Source organism: Bufo gargarizans, chromosome 4, assembly GCF_014858855.1.
Source record: "Bufo gargarizans isolate SCDJY-AF-19 chromosome 4, ASM1485885v1, whole genome shotgun sequence".
Classification (NCBI taxonomy): Eukaryota; Metazoa; Chordata; class Amphibia; order Anura; family Bufonidae; genus Bufo; species Bufo gargarizans.
In genome coordinates, this window is record NC_058083.1 from 339,152,882 (window position 1) to 339,167,565 (window position 14,684).

The 14,684-nt window shown below is 40.8% G+C and overlaps 1 protein-coding gene across 4 annotated transcripts in view; it reads left to right on the top strand.

Annotated features, from left to right (window-relative positions):
• Positions 1-14,684, top strand: part of SLC22A3 (solute carrier family 22 member 3) — a 330,912-nt gene that overhangs the window by 238,407 nt on the left and 77,821 nt on the right. For 3 of the 4 annotated variants that reach the window (XM_044290223.1, XM_044290224.1, XM_044290226.1), the window contains 4 exons: positions 304-412; positions 6,753-6,865; positions 10,100-10,199; positions 14,283-14,515. In XM_044290223.1, the coding sequence (XP_044146158.1) occupies positions 304-412; positions 6,753-6,865; positions 10,100-10,199; positions 14,283-14,325 (365 nt within the window). In that variant the 3' untranslated portion in view covers positions 14,326-14,515. Of the gene's footprint in view, positions 1-303; positions 413-6,752; positions 6,866-10,099; positions 10,200-14,282; positions 14,516-14,684 lie in introns of those variants that run through there. The other variant, XM_044290225.1, reaches the window with a different exon arrangement.

Consider the following 14,684-nt stretch of genomic DNA (forward strand, 5'->3'; position numbering starts at 1 on the left):
CTGTATATATGGACGCTGCATGCCGATTGACTTGAATGGGGCTGGGCTGGAACTAGGCCATGTGACCGATGTACAGTGATGTCACTGGCCTAGGAAGCTGTGATGCTCAATGCCTCTTCTTACAGCTGATCAATGGGGGTCCGGCAGATCTGATACTGATAGCTTATCCTGAGGATAAGTCATAAATATCTTTTCCTGGATAACTCCTTTAAAATAACTGTCTTTCTTACATACTGTGGGTTAGAAAAAGGGGCAGTTTTTATAGAAAGACAAGTGAAATAACACGTATGTTATTATTTGCAGATCTCTTGTGGCTAAAAATAACACTAGCCACTTTAGGCCGACTGGGAATCACAATGGCATTTGAAATTGTGTACTTTGTAAATACAGAACTATATCCAACACCACTGAGGTAATGTGAATATATTTCAAAATATAATTTACAAAAAAATTGTTAATATCATAGAAACTATAATATCGAACGTCACTTTTAGGCTGGGGTACACAGCGACCTTGGCTGCAGCACATGTTGCATGACCAAAGATTGCTGTGTAGCAGGGAAGCCATGGAACTGAATTGGGGTTGCAGTGCAAGCTGCCATGACCGTGATTCCAGAATAAAAAAAAATTTCAGCAGTGGGGTTGTAGTTACAACAACTTGTGAGTCGTGCCATAACACCATTCAGTTCAATGGCTGCACTGCTACACAGCAATCTTTTGTCATGTGACTGTTGTTGTCATGTGATTGCTGTGTAGACCCAGTGTAAAGGTACAACGGGTTTTAATAATAACAAAAGAATGCTTGCCATTATGCAGTTTCACTTTGTTAAAAATACATATAGAGTAAATTGAAAGGGTTGTCCCTCAATTTACTATATTAATTGGTTCTAGGACGACCATTATAAACCATTTTAACTTGAGACCGTAATGCTATGGAAAACTGGTAATGGATTCCAAAGCCCCAAAATGTCATCCTAAAATAAGAGAAATAAAGATTAAGAAACAAATAAGTAGATAACTAAGACATAAGGTAAGTCCTTACATATAACAGAAATAGCTGTTAGAAGCTGTAAATCAATTATGATCAGGACAGAGGTTTATTCAGAGCCTTGTACCAGACGTGGATGGAGTTACTCTCAACTGGGACCCAAAGGAGCATCTCATCCTGGCACAAGTATAGAACAGTACAGAACATGTAGTACTGCTCTGTACTGTATTGAGGTGCTACTAGACAGCCAATACAGGTGTTTTACCAGAGTGCCCATAATGATTGGCATCTGTAGTGTATGAGGTGCTGTATGTTGAGTCTGGTTTCAATTACAATGTCCCACGAAAAGCCATTGTAAGTTGAAAATATTGTGTTTTAAGACTATTGTAAACAACTAGGCAAAATATAGACAACTAGTCAACACAATATCTGCCCATGTAAACCTGTAAAATAGAGATTATATTCTTGATTCTTGATTGCGAAAATCGGCAATGTAATATTTGCGTAAAGCGTGCAAAATACAGGCGTGGGTCATTTATGGTAAATTTTTCAAGCTGGTATAAGTTTCCTGAGGCTGGAGAAAATGGTTGGCACGGCAGAACATTAGAATAGCTTTACATGCAGATAGAGTGCTCCAATATGTTCGCTTGAGAATTTTCGGCAATATCAGCTACACCATAGATCAACCTACACTGACTATCTGAATTATATATATAAGTTAACTGTCTAATGTAATACGACCAAGCACAGAGCACAGCAATGACACTGCTGTCTCTTTCATAACTGCAATAAACTTTAGAAAATAGCTGCTGGGGAGGTTCTTATATACAGTCGTGGCCAAAAGTTTTAAGAATTACATAAATATTGGAAATTGGAAAATTTGCTGCTTAAGTTTTTATAATAGCAATTTGCATATACTGCAGAATGTTATGAAGAGTGATCAGATGAATTGCATAGTCCTTCTTTGCCATGAAAATTAACTTAATCCCCCCAAAAACTTTCCACTGCATTTCAATGCTATCATTAAAGGACCTGCTGAGATCATTTCAGTAATCGTCTTGTTAACTCTGGTGAGAATATTGACGAGCACAAGGCTGGAGATCATTATGTCAGGCTGATTGGGTTAAAATGGCAGACTTGACCTGTTAAAAGGAGGGTGATGCTTGAAATCATTGCTCTTCCATTGTTAACCATGGTGACCTACAAAGAAACGCGTGCAGCCATCATTGCGTTCCATAAAAATGGCTTCACAGGCAAGGATATTGTGGCTACTAAGTTTTCACCTCAAACAACAATTTATAGGATCATCAAGAACTTCAAGGAAAGAGGTTCAATTCTTGTTAAGAAGGCTTCAGGGCGTCCAAGAAAGTCCAGCAAGCGCCAGGATCGTCTCCTAAAGAGGATTCAGCTGCGGGATCAGAGTGCCACCAGTGCAGAGCTTGCTCAGGAATGGCAGCAGGCAGGTGTGAGCGCATCTGCACGCACAGTGAGGCGAAGACTTTTGGAAGATGGCCTGATGTCAAGAAGGGCAGCAAAGAAGCCACTTCTCTCCAAAAAAAACATCAGGGACAGATTGATCTTCTGCAGAAAATATGGTGAATGGACTGCTGAGGACTGGGGCAAAGTCATATTCTCCGATGAAGCCTCTTTCCGATTGTTTAGGGCATCAGGAAAAAGGCTTGTCCGGAGAAGAAAAGGTGAGCGCTACCATCAGTCCTGTGTCATGCCAACAGTAAAGCATCCTGAGACCATTCATGTGTGGGGTTGCTTCTCATCCAAGGGAGTGGGCTCACTCACAATTTTGCTCAAAAACACAACCATGAATAAAGAATGGTACCAAAACACCCTCCAACAGTAACTTCTTCCAACAATCCAACAACAGTTTGGTGAAGAACAATGCATTTTCCAGCACGACGGAGCACCGTGCCATAAGGCAAAAGTGATAACTAAGTGGCTCGGGGACCAAAACTTTGACATTTTGGGTCCATGGCCTGGAAACTCCCCAGATCTTAATCCCATTGAGAACTTGTGGTCAATCCTCAAGAGGCGGGTGGACAAACAAAAACCCACTAATTCTGACAAACTCCAAGAAGTGATTATGAAAGAATGGGTTGCTATCAGTCAGGAATTGGCCCAGAAGTTGATTGAGAGCATGCCCAGTCGAATTGCAGAGGTCCTGAAAAAGAAGGGCCAACAATGCAAATACTGACTCTTTGCATAAATGTCATGTAATTGTTGATAAAAGCCTTTGAAATGTATGAAGTGAGTGTAATTATATTTCACTACATCACAGAAACAACTGAAACTAAGATCTAAAAGCAGTTTAGCAGCAAACTTTGTGAAAACTAATATTTGTGTCATTCTCAAAACTTTTGGCCACGACTGTAGTAAGGGGTAGGCAACTTTCCTATTGGTTGCTAGAGATGTTGCTAAGCTGTGACAAAGCCTTCTCATTGGCCCACAAGCTAGAAGAAGGGAGGGATGATCACCTGATGTGTACTGTGTTAAAAAAAACAACTAATATTCGTCATTACAAATATATAGCACTATGTTCTTTATATTTGCGAATTCTCAAAGTGCCGACATTTGAGAAAAAAATTAGCTTTTCGAATATTCGCGCTCAATACTAGTAGAAACTAGAATAGCTTCAACTGTAGTAATAGATAAAGCTGTAGATATCAATTTATGATACAACTACTGTGCAAATATTTATTATATAGGTTCTTCATCAGGTTTAGTGGAATAGGCTTAAAATCAGATGACTTTATAAATGCACAACTAAAACCCTCTACTGCATATTAGTGAACCACCTGTCCATGTTCTTACTGGTCCCATAACTGTTTCTTGAAAAAAGTGCTTAAATCAGTACTAAATTTCCATATAGACCCTTAACATGCAAAATCAAGTATGTGAAAATATAAGAGATCACACAGAGCAGCTTTTTGTAGTCTCCAATACCACAGCTGCACCAAAAATGCTATGCTAATGGGGTCGGAAACCCCAAAAGCACTATGTGACAATAAGCCATAGAGCCTGCTTTTCCTGTTTTTTACAGCAGATCCTGTGTTTGAAAGTGGATGTATCTGACAGAACACGCTGGACACAATGTCAGAATAAATACTCTTTGAATGGACATGTGCAGAGTTTTTTGATATTGGTCAGACGGCAGGGAGAACATTTAAAAAAAATAGCAGGATTTAAAGTTAAAGGGTTCCTACCATCAGAATTACCGTTATGTAGCTGACTGACATTAGCGATGTGCTAATGTCAGCATTACATAACAGTGTGTTTTTTACATTTCTCCCTGCAGCCGTTCTGATAAAATACACACTTTTATTATATGCTAATGAGCCTCTAGGTGCTATGTGGGCGTAGAATCAGCACCTAGAGGCTCGGTCTAATCACCCTTTATCCTGCCCAGGTCCTCCGTTCTGCCCGCCCAGCTCCTCTTGATCAATGTCACGCTTCGCAGCATCACTGACGAAATCCCGCGATTGCGCCGTCCACTTCTGTATTAGGCGCAGGCGCAGTGAGTGAATGATGCGCTCCTGGTTCCGGATTCCTCACTGCGCCTGCGCCGACTACGTCACAGTGAGGAAGCCGGCATCAGGAAAGCGGCCTTCACTCACTGCGCCGAATACAGAGGGATTTCGTCAGCGATGCTGCGAACCATGACATCAATCAAGAGGAGCGGAGAGGGCAGAACGGAGAAATGTAAAGGGTGAGTAGATGGAGCATCTAGGTGCTGAATCTACGCCCACATAGCACCTAGAGGCTCATTAGCATATTATAAAAGTGTGTATTTTATCAGAACGGCTGTTATGTAGTGCTGACATTTGCGCATCGCTAATGTCAATCAGCTACATAACAGTATTTCTGATGGTAGAAACCCTTTAAAGAGGTTGTATGAGATTATAAAAAAGTATTTATTTTTTAACTCAGAAATCTCATACATGTACAATCCTCTGTACTTGGTAGCGCACACTATAAACAAGCTACACAAATAACATATATATATATTCTATAAGCCGTCAGAATATTATTAATAATATTAATAATAAGCAAATCAAACAAATGAGTAAAATATATTAGACTTGGTCATTTATCTATTAAAGGGGGAGATGACACCCCTGCATAACGGAAATGGGACGGATCCGTTTTGCAGCCCATAGACTTCTATTGTGACAGACTGAATAACGGAATGCCTCTAAGGCTAGTTTCACATTAGTGGCAGGGGAGTCCGACAGGCTGTTCCGTCCTGCCCGCTAGATTACTTGTGCCCCCGGACTGCCGCTCCGTCCCCATTGACTATAATTGCCTTGCTGTGCACTGCCATGCTGCCGCCGGAACTCCGCCCCCGCCCCCATTATAGTCAATTGGGACGGAGCAGCAGTCTGGGGGGAACACGTGAACTAGCGGCAGGTCGGATCCGACAGGCTGTTCACCTGCCGGAACAGCCTGCCGGACTCCCCTGCCGCTAATATGGAAGTACTCTAAAAGCATTCCGTTATGCATTCCATCATAGAATTGCGTTATGATCCCTGGTAACGGAATCTATAACGCAAATCTGCTTTTACCACTAAACGAAGCATGAACGCATTTCAAAATATGAAATTCACTCATCTCTAGTACTAACCATACAGGGTGCCTAAAGTTTTGTTCGGGCCCTTTTCCTTTTTGCTATTTTGAAAGTGTAAAAGATGAAAATAAAAAATAGTTTTTGCTTAAAATACAAACAGAATGTGATGTACAGTAATCCCTCAAGATATAAGGGCCTCAGGATACAATATTTTCAACATACAACAGTCTTTTCTGGGCCACTGTAAATTGAAACTAGACTCAACATACAATGTCTCAGATACAAATCCATGCAATCAACATGGTCATTTCATTGGTAAAACACCTTTTCTGGTTGTCTAGTAGCTCCTCTGCGGTACTACATGTTCTGTACTACCCCGTCTGTGCCAGGATGAGCTGCTCCTTTGGACACTAGTTGAACTACTACTTCATTATATAATTCTGTTACATGTACAGTATGTACTATGCACTACCATGAAGAAGCTCCTGCTCTTATCCTAGAAAGTAATGTACAGCTTCCAGCATCTATACCTGTCTGTTTTACATAAGGACTTGCTTTAGCTGCCTTGGTTATCTGCATATTTTTCTTAAAACTTGACTTTTTCTTGTTTTGAACCAATTGCTGGTTTTCCATAGATTCAAGTTACAATGGTTTCAACATATAGTAGTCGTTGTTTTCGTCTTTGTGGAATTTTCCTTTAACAGTTATATAGTTTTAAAAGCTAAACATTTTTTACAAGTACCCTAGTATGTCATAGTTATTTTAAGTATGCAATGTAAAAGGAGTATATCACACAAGCAGATCTTACCACGATGCTAGGAGCCAGGCAGTAATGTCACTGACTTACTCCAACTACAAGTTCTTATATATGCTGCTAAGCATGTAGGGACTACGGAGACAGAAAATATTATAAATAACTGTCATTTTGGAGCATTAACATAGCCAAGTATGGATCTTACAGGAAGATTTGTATCTTCCCTTTTCCTAGAAATACAGTATAAATCTGCCAGTTATTTTGAATTCCACTGTGGTTTGAACATCTGTTTTTGCCTAGGACAATAGATCACGCTGAATATGTCAGTGTCAATTACCTGACCATATTTTTACAATCATAGTGCAGAAACTGTGTGCTGTTTTAACCAATGTTTAACTGATTAATTGATTTATTTTCTTTTAAATGTTGCAGAAACTTCGGTGTATCCTTGTGTTCAGGCATGTGTGACCTAGGAGGAATCATTGCCCCATTTTTACTTTTCCGATTAGCAGAACTATGGGTGGAACTTCCTCTCATCATATTTGGTAAAATTTCAACAGAGTACCAATACTGGCACACTCATGAACACATCATTATCTTAATTTTTCACTCTGTCTTCAGTTGATCAAGGAAAAGGAAAAGTTCATAGACAGAAATTAATGAGTTACTGTTAATAGATTTTTCATTTCATCTCAGCCCCCTGTCAGGGGGGAAGAATAAATTAGGTGGTGACTAAACAGTTTATGATGTGTTAGAAGCAGGAAAAATCAGCAAGCCTAAGGATGTGAGTGACTTTGACAAGGGCTAACTTGTGATGGCTAGGCAGCTGGGTCTGAGCATCTCTAAAATGAAAGGTCTTGTTGGGTATTTCTGGTATGCAGTGGTTGGTATGTTAGTACTTTCCAAGAATGTTATAAAGAAAAACAACCACTCAACCAAAGACAGGATCATGGGAGCCTAATGCACATTAATGTATGTTAGGAGAGTAGGAGTAAATTAATGATGGTCTATTCTATCCAGCTGATCGGAGGGGGGTGGCATACATTTCACATCCACTGATATGATATTGATGATCAACTTGCTAAATGTATATTAAAGAGGTTAATATATATATATATATATACAGGTCCTTCTCAAAAAATTAGCATATTGTGATAAAGTTCATTATTTTCTGTAATGTACTGATAAACATTAGACTTTCATATATTTTAGATTCATTACACACCAACTGAAGTAGTTCAAGCCTTTTATTGTTTTAATATTGATGATTTTGGCATACAGCTCATGAAAACACAAAATTCCTATCTCAAAAAATTAGCATATTTCATCCGACCAATAAAAGAAAAGTGTTTTTAATACAAAAAAAGTCAACCTTCAAATAATTATGTTCAGTTCTGCACTCAATACTTGGTCAGGAATCCTTTTGCAGAAATGACTGCTTCAATGCGGCGTGGCATGGAGGCAATCAGCCTGTGGCACTGCTGAGGTGTTATGGAGGCCCAGGATGCTTCGATAGCGGCCTTAAGCTCATCCAGAGTGTTGGGTCTTGCGTCTCTCAACTTTCTCTTCCCAATATCCCACAGATTCTCTATGGGGTTCAGGTCAGGAGAGTTGGCAGGCCAATTGAGCACAGTAATACCATGGTCAGTAAACCATTTACCAGTGGTTTTGGCACTGCGAGCAGGTGCCAAGTCGTGCTGAAAAATGAAATCTTCATCTCCATAAAGCTTTTCAGCAGATGGAAGCATAAAGTGCTCCAAAATCTCCTGATAGCGGCTGCATTGACCCTGCCCTTGATAAAACACAGTGGACCAACACCAGCAGCTGACATGGCACCCCAGACCATCACTGACTGTGGGTACTTGACACTGGACTTCAGGCATTTTGGCATTTCCCTCTCCCCAGTCTTCCTCCAGACTCTGGCACCTTGATTTCCGAATGACATGCAACAGTCCAGTGCTGCTTCTCTGTAGCCCAGGTCGGGAGCTTCTGCTGCTGTTTCTGGTTCAAAAGTGGCTTGACCTGGGGAATGCGGCACCTGTAGCCCATTTCCTGCACACGCCTGTACACGGGGGCTCTGGATGTTTCTACTCCAGACTCAGTCCACTGCTTCCGCAGGTCCCCCAAGGTCTGGAATCGGTCCTTCTCCACAATCTTCCTCAGGGTCCGGTCACCTCTTCTCGTTGTGCAGCGTTTTCTGCCACACTTTTTCCTTCCCACAGACTTCCCACTGAGGTGCCTTGATACAGCGCTCTGGGAACAGCCTATTCGTTCAGAAATTTCTTTCTGTGACTTACCCTCTTGCTTGAGGGTGTCAATGATGGCCTTCTGGACAGCAGTCAGGTCGGCAGTCTTACCCATGATTGCGGTTTTGAGTAATGAACCAGGCTGGGAGTTTTTAAAAGCCTCAGGAATCTTTTGCAGGTGTTTAGAGTTAATTAGTTGATTCAGATGATTAGGTTAATAGCTCGTTTAGAGAACCTTTTCATGATATGCTAATTTTTTTAGATAGGAATTTTGTGTTTTCATGAGCTGTATGCCAAAATCATCAACATTAAAACAATAAAAGGCTTGAAATACTTCAGTTGGTGTGTAATGAATCTAAAATATATGAAAGTCTAATGTTTATCAGTACATTACAGAAAATAATGAACTTTATGAGAATATGCTAATTTTTTGAGAAGGACCTGTATATATATATATATATTTATTTATTTATTTTCACTCATTGACACCAAAAAATAAAAATAATGTACCAAGATGGAATTGTTGGAATCAAATTAAACTTTCTACGTGTGAATATAATAATGAAATAGTATGTTATTACAATATTAGAGCAAAAGGATAAGTTTATTGGGGGAAACTGTACAATTGATAGGCTCTAATACCATGTTGGGCCACCTGGATATAAGATGGGATACGACTGAGCAAGAAGTCATAAAGGTGCCGTATGGTATCCTGCAGCACATTTGCCCACAGATGCTGCAGCCTGTAGATCTTTCACACTCATAGGTTGCCAAATCGGGCATCCTGTCTGGTCCCATAAATGCTTTATTGGCTATAAATCTGGTGACCAGTTAGGAGAAGGAAGTGATGCAATCTGGTGGAGACATTCCTGGGAAACCCTTGCTGTGTGTGGTTAAGCATTAACCTCAAAGCTTAGACGAGGAGGTGGAACCACAGCCCAACAAAACAGGGAGACTGATCAGCAACTTAACCAGCACCTGGACAGGGGCAGGGGAAAACATTAACTCTCTCAGGGCTGAAGGAAAGTTCAGAGCTCTAATCCGAATTCACACAGGGAGAGCAGAGAGACGTCCGCGCCTGCCCGGGACAGCAAGCCCGTGGCGGGCATGCACCTGCAAGCGTGACACCTGGTCTCTCTCCATGTAAAAAGGTGATGCTCAGCCAATCACTGGTTGTGGGTGGTCACCTCTGTGGCCAGTGATTGGCTGAGTGGTCTTCAATATTCTACTCCCAGAAAACCCCCTTAAATGACAGTGGAAGCAAGATAATAACAAAACCTATTCAATTTGCTTAGTACAGGGATGGCCAACCTGCGGCTCTCCAGCTGTTAAAAAACTACAACTCCCAGCATGCCCAGACAGCCTACAGCTATCAGCCTACGACAGGGCATGGTGGGAATTGTAGTTTTACAACAGCTGGAGAGCCACAGGTTGGCCAGCCCTGGCTTAGTGTATAAGGTGACTATACAGATAAAATAAAATGTTTGAAATGGTTACATACTATAATACAGTGTGTGGTTTTGTTGCCTTTAGGAATACTTGGCCTTATTTGTGGTGGTCTGGTATTGTTATTGCCCGAAACAATGGGTATTTCCTTACCAGAAACAATTGAAGATGTTGAGAATCTTGGAAGGTAAAGACCATTTATTTTTATTTAGCAAATTAGTTTTTGGCCCATATTTACTAATGTGCCTGTGTATAGAATCTGATTAGTAGTAGAGCAAATTAGCACACAAACCACAAAAGGGGCATTGTTTAGTAGTTAGGAGGTGTGGCTTCACAGGAAAAGGTAGGTGGTCTAAGATGTTGCACCAGTATTCTGGCATAAAATTGTGTCTTAAAGGGGTATTCCCATCTTAATGATCACTGTAAAATCTGTTAATGATTTGACAGTGATAATTTTTTTAAATACATTTTATTACCCAATTCCCACCCCTTTTGAGAAAATAAGTTCCCTCTTGAAGAAAATAAGTTCCCCGCCTGAAGTTGTCTTTCGTCTCCCATGGTTACGGCCACCTCTACTGTCGAAACCCACTGGGCTGCGCTTGCACAGAAGACTGAAGATTCTCTCCCGGCCGGGACGCTCAATGTCCTGAACGCGCACGGCACGGCGCATGCGCCATGATGACTTCTTTCTGGTCTGTATAGTACAGAGCCGTGCACGCCGGCTCTGTAGTGTACAGGCCAGGAATAAGTCATCATGGCGCATGCACGGCGTGCGCGTTTAGGACATTGCGGCGAAGACGTCACTAAAGCCCAGCCAAATCCAGGAAGTGGACATCGCACTGGAAGAAGGTAAGTATTAAAACTGAATATGGGAATACCCCTTTAAAGTAAAAGTAAAATGCCTGACTGGCGTTATTGACAGTCGTAGTCTTTAGCCTTGGGCCTCCGCTGTTTGAGACACGCCGGCTATGGCACCCTCTCTGTTTGCAAGTGGGCACCATACTTAAAATCCCTCCTTCCGCCGCACATGTATGGTGTTGAGACTCAAGGAGTTAAGGTGTGTGTATATGTATGTGTGTATACTGTATATATATATATATTTTTTTTTTATATAGATATATATATATATATATATATATATATACATACAGTGTCTGACAAAAGTGAGCATGCCCCTCACATTTTTGTAAATATTTCATTATATGTTTTCATGGGACAACACTAAAGATGACACTTTGATACAATGTAAAGTCATCGGTGTACAGCTTGTATAACACAGTGTAAATTTGGTGTGCCTTCAAAATAACTCAACACATAGCCATTAATGTCTAAACCACTGGCAACAAAAGTGAGTACACCCCTAAGTGAAAATGGCCAAATTTTGCACAATTAGCCATTTTCCCTCCCTGGTGTCATGTGACTTGTTAGTATTGCAAGGTCTCAGGTGTGAATGGTGAGCAGCTGTGTTAAATTTGGTGTTATTGCCTTCACACTCTCTCATACTGGTCACTGGAAGTTCAACATGGTACCTCATGGCAAAGAACTCTCTGAGGGTCTGAAAATCTGAAAAAAAGAATTGTTGCTTTACATAAAGATGGCCTAGGCTATAAGAAGATTGCCAACAACCTAAAACTGAGCTGTAGCACAGTGGCCAAGACCATACAGTGATTTAACAAGACAGATTCCACTCAGAACAGGCCTTGCCATGGTTGACCAAAGAAGTTGATTGCACGTGCTCAGTGTCATATCGATAGATTGTCTTTTCAAAATAGATGCATTGCTGCAGAGGTTAAACGGGTGGGGGGGTCAGCCTGTCAGTGCTCAGACCATACGCCGCACACTGCATCAAATTGCTCTGCATGGCTGTTGTCCTAGATAGAAGCCTCTTCTAAAGAAAGTCTGCAACAGTTTGCTGAAGTCAATCAGACTAAGGAGATGAATTACTGAAACCATGTCCTGTGGTCTGATGAGACCAAGAAAAACGTATTTGGTTAAGATGGTTTCAAGCGTGTGTGGCGGCAACCAGGTGAGGAGTACAAAGACAAGTGTGTCTTATCTTGCATCAAGCATGGTGGTGGGAGTGTCATAGTTTGGGGCTGCATGAGTGCTACCAGCTGTAAGGAGCTACAGTTCACTGAGTGAACCATGAACGCCAACATGTACTGTAACATACTGAAGCAGAGCATGAGCCCATTCCTTAGGAAACTGGGCCGCAGGGCAGTATTCCAACAAGATAATAACCCCAAACACACCTGCAAGATGACCAGTGCCTTGCTAAAGAAATTCAGGGTAAAGGTGCTGGACTGGCCAAGCATGTCTCCAGACCTAAACCCTATTGAGCATCTGTGGGACATCTTCAAATGGAAGGTGGAGGAGTGCAAGGTCTTTAACATCCACCAGCTCCGTCATGTCATCATGTAGGGTGGAAGAGGATTCCAGTGGCAACCTGTGAAGCTCTAGTGAACTCCATGGCCAAGAGAGATAAGGCAGTGCTGGAAAATAATGATGGCCACGCAAAATATTGACACTTTGGGCACAATGTGGCCATTTTCAATAGGGGTGTACTCACTTTTGTTGCCAGCGGTTTAGACATTAATGGCTGTGTGTTGAGTTATTTTGAGGACACATATTTGCACTGTTATACAAGCTGTACACTGACTACATTTTATTGTATCACAGTGTCAGATCTTCAGTGTTGTCCCATGAATAGATATAATGAAATATTTTCAAAAATTTGACAGGTGTACTCACTTTTCTAAGATACTGTATGTATACACGAGAGTTTGGCTCGCTTCGCCGAACAGCCAGCTGTCAGTCACAGGTGAAGGGGCAGGTAAGGGGGTGTGGTTACCTTGACTTGAAGCAAGGAGGCCGCTGCCCCCTTGACATGAAACATGACTGGAAAATAGTGCGGGCGGGGATAAAAGAACGATTTTTATGCTTTTACTGCATCTGACTGCAGGAGGAGAATGATCATTAGAAACACACTGCTGGCTACTTTAAGGTACTGCTTGTGGTTTGGGATTTTTTTTTTGCTGCTGACAGGTTCCCTTTAAAAAAGTGGGTTTGGGGAAATTTGCTTAGAAATTTTAAGAATTGCTTCTAAAATTCTAAGCCTTCTAACATCCTAAAAAACTAAAATGCAATTTTCAAAATTTTGGAAACAAAGTAGACATATGGGAAATGTAAAGTAATAACTATTTTATGAGGTATCACTAGCTGTCTTAAAAGCAGAGAAATGACAATTTAGAAAATTGCAATTTTTCCACATGTTCTGTAAATTTTGGATTTTTTTAAATAAATAGAGGTAAAACATATTGACTCAAATGTATCATTAACATAATATGTACACACGTTCAAGGTGTCATGAGAAAACAATATCAGAATGGCTTGGATAAGTAAAGGCATTCCAGAGTTATTACCACATAAAGTGATACATGTCAGATTTGCAAAAATCAGCCTGGGATTTAAGGTGAAAAGTGGCTCAGTACCGAAAGGGTTAAAAATTGCATCTTGTCCTGCAAAGAAAAATTCTCATATGGCTACATAAAAAAAAAAAAAAATGATATGACTTTTCTAATATGAAGGGCTTTTCCGTGATTTTGATATTGAGAGTCTATCCTTTGGATATATCAGATATCAGATCTGTAGAGGTCCAACACTAAACATACCTGCCGATCATTTGTTTAGTTGTTGTGCCAGAACTACACAGTGGACAAAGCTAGTAACAGGCTCTCGCTGAAGTGAATGGAAGCAACGCTACAGTTATCAGCTCCATCCCATACACCACTATGAACAGAGCTGTGTAGTTCCAGCTCTGGAGCTATGGCCTACGACTAAACAGCTGATCGTGGGGATGCAGGATGTCACGCCCACACTGATCTGATATTGATGGCCTATCCAGAAACCCCTTTAAGGGCCAATAGAACTGCATTCCTAAAGGGTTAAACTATTAAAAAATGTCATAGGTCAGGGATGTCCAACATGTGGCTCTCCAGCTGTTGTAAAACTACAATTCCCACCATGCCCTGCTGTAGGCAGCTTGGGCATGCAGGAAGTTGTAGTTTTTGGAGAGCCGCAGATTGGCTATCCCTAAGTCACAAAAAAACCTACATATACTGTACATGACTTTATACAAATATTGAGGCAAAAACACATGAATTCGAAAGCATTCCTGTTTTTGAAGAATGTAGTTTATTTTAACATTCTTGTTTTCTTGTCTTATAGAAATAAATGTATTTAATGGGTGAATTTAAACCTTTTATTTCAGGCCAATGAGAAACGACAAGAAAGAGAATATGGACTACTCTTGACAGTCATCTAAAAAGTTATGGTGTGATATTATGACCTTTCATTAGGCATAAATTTCAAGATAGTCAATGGAAATAAATACCCTTATAGTTTTGTAAATGTATCCCCCACATATGCATAGCTTACTAGGTCTAGAACAGGTCAGCATAAAAAACATAGGGGGAGATTTATCAAACTGGTGTAAAGTAGAACTGGCTTAGTTGCCCATAGCAACCAATCAGATTCCTCCTTTCATTTATCACAGCTCCTTTGGAAAATGAAAGGTGGAATCAGATTGATTGCTATGGGCAACTAAGCCAGTTCTATTTTACACCAGTTTGATACATCTCCACCATTGTGTTGCAGAACCAACTAGTGTGAA